Source organism: Mya arenaria, chromosome 4 (genome assembly GCF_026914265.1).
Source record: "Mya arenaria isolate MELC-2E11 chromosome 4, ASM2691426v1".
In the NCBI taxonomy this organism is placed as follows: Eukaryota; Metazoa; Mollusca; class Bivalvia; order Myida; family Myidae; genus Mya; species Mya arenaria.
Window position 1 is genome coordinate 58,284,247 of NC_069125.1, and position 15,668 is coordinate 58,299,914.

At 32.6% G+C, this 15,668-nt stretch overlaps 1 protein-coding gene across 8 annotated transcripts in view; it reads left to right on the plus strand.

The window, feature by feature from the left end:
* Positions 1-35: 35 nt before the first annotated feature.
* The window catches only part of LOC128231945 (septin-5-like), a 31,356-nt gene continuing 15,723 nt past the window's right edge, over positions 36-15,668 (plus strand). The window contains exons 1-3 of one of the 8 annotated variants that reach the window (XM_052945225.1): positions 36-154; positions 717-835; positions 1,935-1,972. In XM_052945225.1, the coding sequence (XP_052801185.1) occupies positions 784-835; positions 1,935-1,972 (90 nt within the window). In that variant the 5' untranslated portion in view covers positions 36-154; positions 717-783. Of the gene's footprint in view, positions 305-716; positions 836-1,252; positions 1,397-1,449; positions 1,569-1,934; positions 1,973-5,105; positions 5,684-10,666; positions 10,772-11,504; positions 13,009-14,693; positions 14,825-15,668 lie in introns of those variants that run through there. The other 7 variants (XM_052945224.1, XM_052945228.1, XM_052945223.1 and 4 more) reach the window with 7 other exon arrangements.

The window sequence follows — 15,668 nt, forward strand, 5'->3', positions numbered from 1 at the left end:
CATCAATAGGTGCGAATATTTCCCGCCAAATGTCACAGGGATTCAGCAGCTGGTTGGCCAATCGAGTATCAGTTACTGGATTGATTTTTGCCAGAAATCAATCAGATGGCGTGGGTATGACTCACGGAAGGTTTCTTTCTATAATAATTGAAAGGTTAAGTTTTGTTTACCATTTCTCTTGATAGAAAAGTCCAAATATTTTATTTTTTTTAAAAATCCAGGATGCGGATGATAGTACAAATATTGGATGTTAAAACCGTGTGAAAGCAGAAACAGTATTAATTACTGTTTGTGAAAGTTAAAGGTGAACCTTATTGTTTTTCAAGTTTTAAATTAATAATGAAAGCGAATGCATTTATTTCTGTCTGTTGTTTGTTGTATTAAGATGAAACTCCCATTTTGGTATGCAGTATTGAAGAGGTTTAAAAAGCTTAAAAAGTATTGGGTACACATTAGGTTGGAATGGGTAATTAGTAACTTTTACATTGTTAATATTCAGTACTCATATATGACCATACACTGGTCTTACAACAATAAAATGTTATACTACATGTACTTATCATAATTTACCGAAGTAAACTCTAACATGGAGAGGAACTTAAATAAACAATTAAAATTTGGTTGCTCATTGAACTGAATAAACATGTTTTAACATTATAGCATAAAATTGATTATTATGATGACTTTGTTTTTCTTAAAAATATTTGTATTAACAGGTTTTCAATCTTCAACATTATTGTTTTGATGTAAGATGAGAGCAGATGACGGGGACAACGAGAACACATGAGAATGTCGTTGAATGCCTTCTCACCTCGAATTGACCGGTACACAAAATGTATGATGGTTTATTATTTTGGAGTCATTTTTTTCTGAGTTTGGGATAAAATTGGTTAAAACTAATCATCAAGTTGGAATGTTTGAAAATGATATGTGTTGAGATGTAAGGAATAATCAATGTCATCAATGTTTCAACCTGAAATTACAACTTTCATGAAACCTCAAAAGCAATTGAAAACATTTGAAGTATTTATAATCTTAAATTCGTATATTGTTTAATTACGGTGAAATAATTACTACATGTATAGAAAAGAATGTATGGTTGCACAAAAACTGCTTCAGTCATTTAGAGCTTTTGTGAAGTAATTCATTTGATTCAAGTTGTTCTTGTTTCCTCAAAGACATTACAGTTTTTGTCAAGGGCCTACACAGGAAATCAATAAGGCATTGTTTCATTTTTTCAAGAGCTTATTACAGATTTTCTCAAGTCTTTCATTATTGGGACAATTTGTTATTTAAAGTGCCATTTTTTACATCACAAACAATTAAATAATTTGAATGAATGAAGGATATTTTGATGCACAAAGTCTTTATATAGACAAGTGATCCTTGAAAATTGGTATGTACATGTAGGTTAATTAATGTTCAAAGAGGAAATGGGGAAATGTGTTAAAATGAAAGGATTATGAAATTGTTCCATATTAGAATGAACTCAAAGTATAGTTCGTTTGACTATGCAGGCAGCTATATCCTGATATTTTTTATGATTTTGGCTCATTTAAATTTATTTGGTAATTTTAGTCATGACACAAATATATTTTTATGGATACTGCGCATAATGACATTATATGTTGAGAACAATACAATTGTCAGAAATTGCATAAGACACCTGAATACCGTACTACCAATGTAGCTTGGTACAGAACTGTGTTATGCTGTGGAAATGGGGCCTGAAACACAGATATTTTATGGAGTCAAATACTTAAAGCTGCACTTCTCTCATAATAGTTGTACATTTAGTACTTTCTGTATTGTTATGAACTATAGTACTTCTTTAAGCAGCAAATGTAATGAATACCATTTATTACGTTACGTTTTTCAAACAGACATACATTGGTATAAAGAATCTGCCATATACATCTTCTGTGGTGTTTCAGGTCGAATGGGAGACAACCGGACATGCTTTCCAAGGGAGGTAAGAATTCATAACAATGTTTTTTTGCATGAGAGTGCTACTGGTACATTATGTTTTTATGAAACTTGTAGTATGTCTGACTTATACAGTTTGTGTTTTTCACCATTTTTGTAATGGAGCCTGGGCCTTTCAGATTGGGAAAAATGCGTCGTAGGGAATATCAATTTTGCAGAGAAATATACAAGAATGCTTGAAAAGCAGACAAAATGATAAATGAAAACGATGTGACAACGTGTGTTTTTTAAAGAATATGTCAACTCTGCCTTAAGGGTCCAATTTTGTTATTAATTATTATTATTTTATTTTTTTCAAAACATAAAATAGAGAATTTTATTTTCACAATTGTGGAAAAAAGGATATTCTTTAATGTTTTAGCCAGTGGCCTCCCAATGATGTATTTAAGGGATACTGGGTTGAACGGGGTTGGCCAGGGTGGGTATTCTTTCACTGATGGAGCAATTTGATGTATATTTCAAGCTCTTTTAAGATCTTAAAGTGTAAGTAAATCACACTCAAAATGATAAGAAAACACAATCAATGCAAAGTAAAGCAAATAACATTATGAATTCTAATAATAGTTTCATAGTTTAGTAATTCTTGCATAAATTTCACAGACCTGAATGAGTAGCGTCAATACGCGTTCATCAGTTAATACATGACCACATCATTTTAAAGTTTACAGCTTACATAGAGATTCATGATTCTTGCCTGGTACCCACCGCGTCACAGCTACGTCATAGTCAAACTTCATGTATGTTCATATCTACTTTGAGAAATCAAGATCTAAAAGACCTGAATCTACAGTTTTTTGTTTTGACCTTTTAAAGATGAATGGCAGACGTTTAAAAACATTGACTGTTGTTTGACTTGAATTTAAACAATAATTTCATAATTTCAAATGTATTGTTTTTCCCAGTTTGCAGATATTTTATGGTACAGTTTGCATTATTAAATTAATCAATTAACGCCCGAACTGAATGGAGCTCTGCTAACAAATCACTTAACACCCAAAAACATCCTTCCCAGTGGTAGAATTAAGATCAGTTTTATGGTTAATGCATACTTTTAACGACATGTTGCATGGCTGGATTAGGCATGTCGGACCAATAAAGGCATGCAGGTAATCCAGCTCTGCCTGTGAATGCACGTCAGTATCGATACCAAATAAAGTCCTGGGGGAAATACTGGTTTTAGTTATGGGCCTGACAATTGTTAAAAACGCACTGTTATTAGAGATTGTAACCCCCATTTTTGATCTTGTACAGGAACTCAAAATATGGCTTTATTCATCATCAAGATTTTTGAAATTGTTAAGTATTTTTTGTAAGGCAAGATTCAGTTATGAATGAAAGGAGGTTTGAAATGCAAGGGGTGAGGTTTGGGTTACACCCTCGTGTATTCTATGAAAGCTTTATACACCAGGATTCTGATCATAGATGCTAAGTGTTGAAGTAGCACTTGAAGTAGCTGGCTGGTTGACGGTACATTTCCGAACAGGGCACAAATCCCAAACACCGTCTTAAACACCCGTTTGTTTACCTTGATCGATTATTCGTTGATCTGGATCAATACAGAGACTTGCCTTGGTCACACTTGCGAAGTTTCTTGTTTTGTATAATTTTCTAAAACAATGCCATTCAATGTTTATACGCTTAAAAATCAAAATGTAGCACATAGGGGAATGACGTCAGAGGGTGCACACGCATCTTTAGGTTTTGCAGTTACGTTGACCTACATTCAAGATATTTATAAATAGAAACGCTTTACAGTTGAATTGCATGTTTTGAAAAACATCGGAAACAATAAATAACTTTGCAGCTAAGTGTTTATTTAATATAGCATACTTATTAATTATAATTGTATGGCCATGTATTTTCGCTTTGCAAGTGTTTGGTATTTGTGATGTTCATAGCATAAATTTAAGGGTGATTTACCGTCCATAAAATGAATGATTTTTGACATAAAATTGATGAGATCGTGAATCTGTACTTTGACAGATGTTGTCACATTAACCAAAGATGTTTCATATGCAATTTTAACTTACTACAACAAAAACTCTTCAAGATAATTGTGGAAAATCTCAAAAAGTGTTTGGATTTGCGACCTTAGCCAGTATACACATTCTGGCTATATCTATCCTGCTAACAGTTCTTTGCTCTCCTAACTGCATAAGGATAAAACATAAGCCAGTCCCTAATGGCTATTATCGTTTCAGCTTGAATTTTGCATCGGGAAATGGAAATCGTCATTTCCCTATTGGCATATTATTTATCAATTCATAAGCTATGCAACTAAGTGTTTGTGCCAAAATATATTTTTTTCAAATTGAAAATGTGGGTGCTTATCAAAAGTATTAAATTATACAGAAACTGTCGACTTATGTTTGGTGTTTCTGATAACTGGCTAAATGTAAGGGACATTTAGTACTTTTTAAACAAAATAATGTAGAGGTTGTGAAATCGGTAAGGACTACTATTTGGTTGCTATGTCATCTAGTTATGTATTAATTGTGTAGTCTGAAAGGACATGTACAAACACATACGGAAATTGACTTAACTATATGAGTTTAAGTGAGCGTGCAAGTACAAAAATTGGCAACCAACTTTTAAACTGAACTATACATGAACAAGTTCACAGGACATTTTGTGACCTCTCTAATTAAACTAAATAGTCAACTGTTTCATAATAGTTATTGCAATACCCGCTTAAGAAAAACTTCCAGAGAAGGAAGAAGATTGTACAGTACACAGCTTGGTGAAATATGGTAGTGATATACCCACATATCGTGAGAAAGATCAGCATTACCCACTAGGGTCAAGTATAATTATGTAGCAGTACAAATTACCTAATAGATACTCTATGTTATAAAGAAGCAATGGAACTAGAATAAGGCTGAAGTATTCCTACTAAATCCCTGTCTCCAGTAACACTAGAGGTGTGGTGACATACTGCAGAAGTCCTGGTGTCTGTTCGCAGCCTCTGAGGAGTTAATGGTTCAATATTGGTTCTTGGCTGCTTTCTGTGTGGAAGCATTTGTGCTGAGTAAAAGAGAAAGCAGGCTATGAAGGGAAAAAAATCAATGGCTTTTATAATACTGTAATGGAAATGCATACATTGATACATGGGTGCTGTATTAAACAGGAAAGAATGATTTTGGGTGTTATTTGTGATGGATGGTACATGATTATCTCATTCAGGACAATATTGTTACGATAAGATTCTGTAATGTTCTGAAATACTCAGTGCAAATAATTTACTACTGTTATACTGATCATGCACATTTAAGGACCTTATTTCAAGCAGGACTTTTCTGTGACTTGTTTTATGAAAAACACTACTTCAAATGAAGATGTTTACATTGTTTTAAATTGAAAAACCAACAATTTTCTTCCCTAAAACACACTTAATATGTAAAAGATTGATAAATAATTTACAGTATGCAAAACATCATGAATAATTCTAAACTGAAGTACAAGGAAGAAAATAAAAAAGCATGATTTTATTATACAATAATTATGAGTTGCTGAATACTTTCAATAAATGAAGATGAATGGAAAATATTCCATCTACTATTAAATTGAATGAATCTCAAATGCTACTGCAAAGAGAACTGTTTTAAACTCAAGGTTAGAGGGCAACCTTTGAAAGGATCGAAATTCGAGGGTCGCAGCATCTGGCTGGCGCGGTCAATTAACCATGCAGATTGGCCGGGTGCGTAGCTTTGATTTTGAAGATTGGTTAATAAGTTTTATCATTTCTTTTGCTTCAACCATTGCTGTTTGGTTTTGAGAACTGAGGCATGAAATTAGTATTTTTGTTTCTGTTTGTATTGACATCATCCAGAAATGTTAATAATCAGTATGCATCAATGCTCATCATTTGAAATAACAATAATTTGAAACAAGCTGCTTCAGTATTAAATCATTATTACCCTTTTTTCTCTGTATAAATGTTGTTACACTTGAATATTGAATAAATACCTGGTAAACAAGTGATGAAGGATGAACTTATCAGCTAATTTTGCTATAGCAGTGTTGACATTGATGAAAATCATGGCTTTTCTTTCGTAAGAACAAATAACCAGAAGTGACAGAAATGTATCCCAGGTAGGCAGTGCTATACAGCAGACGCAGCCTCATACAGAACTCCAGAATTCTTGCCAATTTGTCTGCAATCTTAGTTCTGTTTCAGAATAATGCATTATTCATGTAATGTGCCTGTTCAAACCGAAGAGTTTATGGTCATTTGGAAAAAAATATATAAAGAATTCAATAAAATCAATAGAATAATTGCTTTTGCCTGTTTAATAGAATATACAAGTTTCAAAAGTGTTTAGATCTGTTAGGGAGATTTTTGATTAAATTTGTATTTTTTATTGCAATTGATATTGGATCTTCCATCTTATCTGTATTGTTTTCTTTTATTGCCATTGAAAATTGGATTATTAAAAAGAGCAAAAAAAAAAAAAATTCTTTCATTCTGTAGATAGTGTCTTTTCTGAGCAGATTTGCAGGCAATTACTTTTAGAGTGCTTCCTGGCCTGGAACTCATTATAATCAAGTAAACGGGCCCTTGTTTCAGCAATTAAAGTCAGCAGGCTTATTGTTACCGTAGCTCTTGTAATAAATATGCATGTTTATTTTCATGCATTTTGGTGGTTTAGTGAAAGTAACAGTAGAAAATATAATGTGATAATTTCACTGTTTGAAACAGTTAATGTATCGAAATATGATTTCACTGTTAGCCTATTTCACTCTTGAATCAATCCAAAAAGCAAACTGTTACACTGACACTGATGGGATGCCAAAATTTGGCATAGTTTTACAATAAAATGATAGTTAAATATTATAAATAATTAATTACAAGCATGAAATACAACTAAAAATTGCTTGTTTCAGTATATGATTGCAATATATATATATATATATATATATATATATATATATATATATATATATATATATATATATATATATATATATATATATATATATATATAAAAACATATATATTGCACAAAACAAAACATAACGTTTGATGCTCAGAAATACAGTAAAATGTGGTTGTTCCAACAAGCAGTCGTTCAAGAACTGGTGGTCCATCGAGGTCGGAGCTTAGTCCCTAACATTTTTCCTTCTATTTTCATATAATATACCTAAGCTGCATCGAAACCTAAATATGTCAAGGACACAAATCATGCACAAAACCTTATGGCTCCCTTGAGGTAATAATTTCACTTTTTTTCCCCCGAACGCGTGTTCCAAAATAAACAAACAAGTGCTATGTGTTAAAATTTTCTCAGGGCATTTGAGAAGAAAATTATGAGAAGTTAATGACAAGAATCTCTGCCTACTTGTCACTTTGCTTAGCAATATGGCAATTTTGTAAAAATAAACATTTTTATTTATTCATTTATTGATATTTCTTTTACATTTTACATTTAGAATACATTTACAGTCGGTTTGATGACTTCAAACTTAAAGTACACTGAACGATATTTCATAACATACTTTAATTCTGGTCGTTCGAAACATCGATTCCCTCGAGGTTTTGGCTCAGTCCCCGGCGTCCTCAAGTGATCGCAGTTTTACTGTATATTGCTTCTACCTTTAACTGAAAAAAATACGTAATACCTTCATCAGGTCAATTTTTCAGTTTTGGCATAACAAATGCAACAAAAAAAAAGCAAACATCAAAGCTATGACAATATATCTTCTTTCCTTGGGAAAAAAAACCATCAACCATTTGGTGTTTGCAGATTCTTTTATGGGAAATATGGTGAAATATCACTTGAAACAATACAATAAAATCAGTTTCCATGCCATTGTTTGAAACAATTCATTGGAACCCTGTTTTCTCATGTGATTAGGAGAGGATTAATTATGTATCCTGATATTGTGAGTTCATATATTTTTCTATCTATTTTTATCTATAATCACTGATTTTGTGGTTATAGTTTCTTATCTAAATAAACCACTGATTTCACGTTTATATTTTACTATCTGATAAACCACATTTATCTATTCATAAATTATATGATGTTTATTTTTCACTACTGGTTTTATTTCTATTTACCAGGCAAGTACCATTTTTTTTGTAGGTTATCATATCCATAATGAGAGGTAAACCATAGTGTATAATTATACTTAAATAAAATAGGTGATTGATGGTTGGAAAATGTTTCTTCATTAAATATTATGAAATTTGTTTTAAAGTGCTTTAAGAATTGTTTTTATGAATTTTAGGCGATTTGAATATAATATTGGATATTCTTTATTGATGGTTGGTTGGGTCAAAATTTCACCTTTAGATACTTGATGATGAGTAATTCAAAACTTTTAGGTTGTGGTACCTACATTGGAAAATTTAAGAAAATTATTATAGTTGTTTGAGTGCAACCCAGCTTTGCATTTAACTTCATCTTATTTGGCCTTAAACATTCAGAAGCAAAAATGTTTTTATTTTGGGACGAAGCTTTCGGATTTAACATACCGCATGTAAATTTGTAACAACAGTTGTAAAAATGTAAATTATGAGCGCCATTAAATTTCAATGTACTCTAAGTATATATTTGCAAAATTGATAAAAATGAGGGGAGGTGGAGGGAAGGGGGATGAGACCATTGTCTATGTAGATAATTTGTTCATTAAAAAAACAATCATTTGTTGAAATAGTATGATATTTAAGCAAGAAAAAATATTAACAAAATGAGGTTAAAATGTTGTAGCCATATTTAGCTTTTGAATTGGTCAGTCTTTTGATCAGATAAAGTTGGCCGGGCCGTGAGAATTTCAAAAGGAAATGTCCTGATTTACTTTTGAGTATGAGGTATAAAATAAATAATGAATGAAACATTAGAAGCAGTGGTCGAATACATGTATTCTGTCAGAGCATTGATATAATCGAAACTCCATTGTTCGGTAATGACCACCTTGCGTTTACTTACTATTGTTACGGTGAAATAGGTGACAACCATATCCGATCAAGGTAGACTTGGGCTTGTCTCGCTAATTACAATCGTGTCCACTTGTTTTCCATTAGATGGACGTTTACCCTCGTTGAGTGCAAGTGACCGCCCTTTTTATACAATTTATTATTTATTATTATTTTTATACAATTTGTTCCACTTTTGTTTTACAATTTACTTTCATTTTTTGTTCCAAGTGTAATGAAATACATCCATAAAGGTTTTTTTAGTATTTAAAGATGCAGTATAAAAGTTTATAGAAAATATAGAAGTAATCGACTTATGTGATGATTTTAGCTCTCAGGGTATTCAGGTAGCGCACATCAACAGGGGTGTAGCTAGAATTGTAGACCCAACTGCCAGGGGTATTTCGGAGAATCTAACCCCTGAAAAAAATTCTTCAAGCTATTTCCAAGCACATCTGTGACTGAAATATGTTTTTGCCTTAGATGATTTTCAGAGTCAATTGGGGAATGGAACATACATGGAGCTAAGCCAGTAATCGGCCATAGTTACAGTTTACTTTTTTATTGGTTTTCAGACATTTATGTTCAAATTTGCTTCTAGTTGCTCAGTTGTTTGGCCTGTACAAGATGGGTAACTGAGCTACTGAGCCTTATATGGAATAATGTATAGATTATCTAGACATACATGGATGGTAAAATATTGCAGAATATTTACATATGTGGAATACATAAAAATATTGCGAAAAAATGTATGTCAACGCAAGGACGGAGACATGAAAAGTTAACATTCAGATCATTGGATATACTTTATTTCAGTCTGTGGGCATTTTTGATTTATTCACGGACTATGAAGATAGTGATGTTTTTTTTTACTTGAGCTGAAAGTATAGTGAAAGTCAACATTGTTTATATATGCATGAGCACTGTTGGCAATACTTTGAAAGTATTGTTGAAACATATATCTTATGCTTATATAATTTATTTGTGCTTCAATACATCGGGGTATGAATAAAAGTGTAAGGTAATATATGGCAGACTTTCATAAGAATGCCTCCTTTTTACAAAAGTGTAATGAGATTCGTATGAACAGCTTATGCAGTTTAACCATAATTATGTATGTATAATTCTGCCCTCTGTCTTGACATAATTATAGCGTAATGATATTATCACTGTCTTAAAGTCAATGGCCTGAGGTAAATATACATAATTTGTTAGATGAAAATGAAACTGAAACAGCATCCACCCAAATAAAGTTGAAGAATACCATGTCTAATCATAAAGGGAATGGAAAATGGAAATTGATTATTGCAAACATTATCTCAATGGCATGCATTTAAAGTTCTGTTCAGTTATGTCTTTCAAAGAGAATGATTCCAAATTCCAATAAAAGTAAGGTAAAATGGATGCTAAGACCATCATGGTAAAGACATAAAAAAATAAGACACAGCACATCATTAAAAAAATAATTATTGGCTAGTTCTTGAATATGGCACTCGTAACCATGAAGGGTTTTAAGGTGTGCCTTGCAGAATTCCATTCCTCAAATAAAAAGTTCTTGTCTCAGTGTCATATTCCCGAACTAGGTTGTGGTATTTCCTTCTACACTTGCTGATATAAGAGGATTTAAAACAAAAGCAGACACAGCCATCCTGGCAATGGTAACTTTAAAAAGTTTTGAACGCTTCAATACTTTTTTAAAGCCAGTTATTTTATATGTTTATGAAACATATAGTATATTTTGTGTATGATTTTACTAATCATAGATCAGGATCTTAAATGGAGGGAATGACAGATGATCGTGAATATCGAACAACTGGTAACATACGCCAGAAATACAGACAATTCTTTGGGGAGCCGGAGGATGAGGTATACCCTGGCATGGCTTACGTATTTTATTGAGGGTTTCATTATCTTCTACATTTTATTCTCCAAACATTTTTTATTTATTTTTTAACTTTTTAGACTTAATCGTCCACCTTTAAAATGTTTTTAACAATTTTTTATAGCAGTGTGAAGTTTTGACTTCAAATTCTTCACTTGATGAAGTGTTCTGGTATATGTAAGCATAATGATTTATCGTGTATAATGATAAATGTTTAATATATATTATTGACTATTAGCAAGCAATAATTCAGACTTCAGGTTTGGTCAAAGTTATTGTCCTAAATTATTATTTTTATATCCACGGCTTAAACTTTCAATGTATCAAATACATGTAAGTAATGCTTGTTTTAATAAACATACATTTATCTTGACATCTTACTTTTGGAGATCAAGGATTGATACACTTTTATGGTTCAATAATTTCAATTAAACAGCTTCCCGCCTGGTATATTCAATTTCTTCAGGCAGTCAGCAGTGAAATCAACTGTAATTGCCAACATAATGAGGTATAAGATAAAGTAACTGTTTTTGCAATATTGATGTCAAAAGTTTAACAAAATATCAAAAAGCCATTCATGACATTTGATGGTTAGATATTTGGCCAGAAACTTTCAAAAGTATTGCCTATGGTTACTCAAGCAAATACAAATACATACACTACGACACTGTCCTCTCTTATACTGTTTTACCTACAGTACATCTTGTTAGTAGAATACAAAATGGATTGACAGACAGTCGAGCAGAAAACTTCATTCATGTTGGAGATTTATGTGCTTACTGCTGTTTTCTGACTCACAACATATGTAAATTCAAATAAACTTTTTGTGTCATTTGAGTGTTTTGTAAGCCAACATCCATGAAGAAATTTATGAAATAAATTAAATATGAACGAGGACAGGCAAGCAAACAGTGAGAGGTTGATGTCGCCTCGGAGTATAGGCACAGGGCTTACAAGGATAAATTTAAGTTCTGGAATAACTAAGGATGCAAAACTTTTGAAACGGAGCGTTGGTCTATCACGAGATGGCGGTGGTCTAACAACGCCAAGTCGGGTTGTTATTTCTGGGTCGTCCCTTGCTCCGAGACGTACACCGTCAGACAGATACCAAAGTGCATACCAGTCTGGATTAAGTAGGCTCGGAGGCTCAAGAAATGTCAGCGACCCTAATTTCAGTAGTTCTTCATTCGGGAAATATGATAGGAGTAAGAAATCACTTAATGACACGGACATCAATCAAAATACACTGAGTACACCTTTAAGGAGAAATACCCCACTCATTACATCAAAATTAAGAGGTGATGCAGACTTGAGTAATTTAAGCAAAAATGTATCTGTTGGTGTGGATATTAAATCAACAGATTCTGCAGTGAGAAAATGTGGACTTCCTTATGAAAGAGTGGAAGTAAAAAAGACCTTTGATAATGAATCTGGCGTAATTTCAAAAAGTGCTACTGATAGTAATGAAAGTTCTAAAAACGAAGGATTTCAAACTAAAGGGCTTTCAAATTTATATCCTGAGAAAGTTCAGAAGAATGTAAAAGCAAACTGTGACATTAACCTTGAAGACTTTGAAGAAGATGCGATAGATGCTAAAGTGGTAACTTCAAGACAATCTGGTGATAGATTTAAAAAATCCTTTCAGGATACCATTGTTGAAGAGCAAAAGGAAGAAAATCTATATACTTCTCCTAAAAAGGTTGTTGACAATAATGTGCTTTCAACTTCTGTAAAGCAAACTTTGAAAGTGGACCTATCACTCAGAATGTCAAGGCCACAGGATAAGCAAGATTCAATCGATAAGCAAGAATCAAGGTTAAAGGACAAGCAGGGTTCTGTATCACAGGAAATGAAAGATAGAAGGTCACAGGTAAAGCAGGGGTCAAGGTCAGTTGAAGGGCAAAAAACTCTGGACATAACAAAAGATTCTGTCCCACAGAGGCCTGCAAGAACTAAAAGTCTTTCCCGGAAACAGAGTGGCGACTTTGGTAAAACTGAGCTTCAAGTATCGCCGAGAGGTGTTGGTAATCTGGAAAATACTGACCATAATAGTAACACTGTCCGTAAGTTGATTAGTGCTACCTTACATACTGCAAATGATAAGATTTTTAGTGATGATACAGAAAAGGCTTCTGAAAAGGTTGATGTAACACCAGTGCCAAAAGCAAGACTCAGAGTTCATCGGAAACTGACAAAAAAAGATGTTGGTTTTAAACATGTGGTAAGAATTAATCTCAAACAAAATATACTCATGATAGGTTAAAGTTCAACCCTATATATAAGACTTTTCCTTGCGTTTTATGGGCCCTTTTGGTGATATAATAAGTTTATATCCTGATACAGAACCTGAGACCAATGAACATCATACTCCCAGGTTGAACATATATGTAAGAAATGAAATTCATGTATTAAACTGCAATTTATTTGCAATGCATACAATTTTTTAAGTACACTCAGATGTGCTCTTTAGATTTATAATGTTTTTTGATAATTTTGCTGAATTACATCTTCAGTTTGTGTGCCTTAGTAAGAGTTACAAAACCAACTTTCATATATGAGTAATTTAGCTGCAAGCAGACAACACAATATCTCATTTGTAGTTTATCTTGATACATATTTAGCAAAAACTTTTTACCCTGTTTGATATTAAATGCTCCAATAACTTGATGTTTTGTATCCAGCTCAGGTTCTAGCATGGGCATTTTAAAATAAAATACTTAGCCAAAATGTCCTTAAATTTGTGAACTAATTAAAATAAAAAGTCAACTACAATGAACACTGGTTGATTCTCTCACTAGTTTCTTTGAAGCATTTGCCTTGAACAGCAGTTTGTGCACCTAACAAAATGTTTTGGATTTTGAAGAGGAAAACTTGTATCATTGTTTAGCAGGTGGCATGGAGGGAAATGGTATAATGTGATCTGTTCTGTTGGAGGCTGTTTTCTTTTAACTGTTTCAGCTGCATGAACATGCAGCTTTTATTATATCCAATTGTTGACCAATTGATGTATTTTGAGAGTACTTGTATGAAATGTAATCAATCTTTTGCTGCGCTATTCATGGTGATCAGTCACATTGGTGGGTTCAAAATTCTCATGTATATTTAATTGTGTTAATGAGTGCATTTTGATGTCAGTTTGTCATACATTTATGATAAGTCATGTGGTAAAACTTGTACTGATTAGGTAAGACAATTACAGATCTGCATAATGAACATGAAGAAAAAGTTATGTTCCTGCAAGTAGGCTGTTCTAGACATGGATAGCAAAATACTTGATATAATCGTATGATAGTGACCTTTCCATATGACAATGTTTAAGCAATTAACACAGTTTGGCTTTTGGGGAAGAACAGAATCTTCATTGCTATAAAATAACTTATTTCATAAAGCTTACATGTATATATGTATGGTCATGAGTTTCTTTTTTTTATTGCAAAAACTAGGGGGATGTCCAAACTAACATGCATGAGTTGGTCGGGCTATTTTGCATGATAAAGGCAATCGTAAAGGTGTTCATAATTAAACGATTAAAGGAAAAATCGGTGATGTTGAACCAAACCTAGAGGCATAGGGGGTTCAACTTTAAAATGAATTTTCCTCCATTTTCACCCTATATCAGATGACAGTTTTGATGAATTTCTGACATACAGTTGTCGATGTATACCTGGTGTCCGGTTACAGAAAATCTTACCTACAAAGTCATGCTGACATAATTTGATGATGTTGCTCAATTACAAATAACAAAATTGATATATTGAAAACAGAGAGGATTTTTCATAAAACTTTGGTGCACATATGAAAAACTTGTTGAAATAGATTGATGGCAATAATTTGTGTATTGAAGGAGATGCTAGTATTTCATACATAGTGGTAAATGGTGCAAATATAAAGAATGCATAAATTATTCACGCTTAATGGATGTGGAGTTATGTTTAAATCATAAAAAATAACATTTAAATTGTAATAATTGCAAATAACATATAATTGGATGTTGAAATACTTATATACGGGTGAACATGTTTACAAGGAAGATTCAGGTATTGTATGATATAAATAATTGCGTCATTGTCAAGTTACTTCGTACTGTTACAATAAACGTACGGGTTGTTGAAAGTGTGGTAATTAAGGATTTCAGTTACAAGTACATTAAATTCGGACAGTGGCCCATCAATTAGATCAAAAATCTTTATGCCCTAGGTGCATTGTTTTGAAACTTATCTCCGATTTCTATCATATATTTCTTACTTTTGATCATAACTGTCATCAATATTTATTTTCAAACATGCCACATTATTTAAATGCTGAAGTATTTAATGCTCATAAATAAGGGAATACAGTGGCCCATACAGCTCTCCCACAACTTGTTAATGTTTCTGACTGTCATTTGCATTTCATGAAGATGTAATCATTAATTACAAGGCGTGTCTTGTTTGATGTCTCTACAAACAAATCACTATGATGTTTATGATGTTATTTAAATAAATGCATGTTCTACATGTTGTCAGACATGCTCAACAGATGTTGTAATCATTACTAATTATTCATTTTGCTTTAATGTACCCTTTAACTTAATAGGCCAAATTGCATTAAAGGATAGATGATATAAACCAAACCTTTAATGAAAGTATCAAAACAGATTCACATGGTGACAGGCTGATATTTGGTAAATTCTTTCTCGATACAGTGGATGACTTTTCAATGATACATACCATTTCCATGCTTTTAAATGAGGTGGTCTAGTGTTTTAGGACTTCACTGCTTAGTTGAGAGGTCCCAAGTTCATTCCTCCTGGTACTGTGGGCTAATGTCATAGAAGTCCAATGCTTAGTCATGAAGTCCTGAGTTCAATCCCTCTTGGAACCATAGTGTGATGGTATAGTA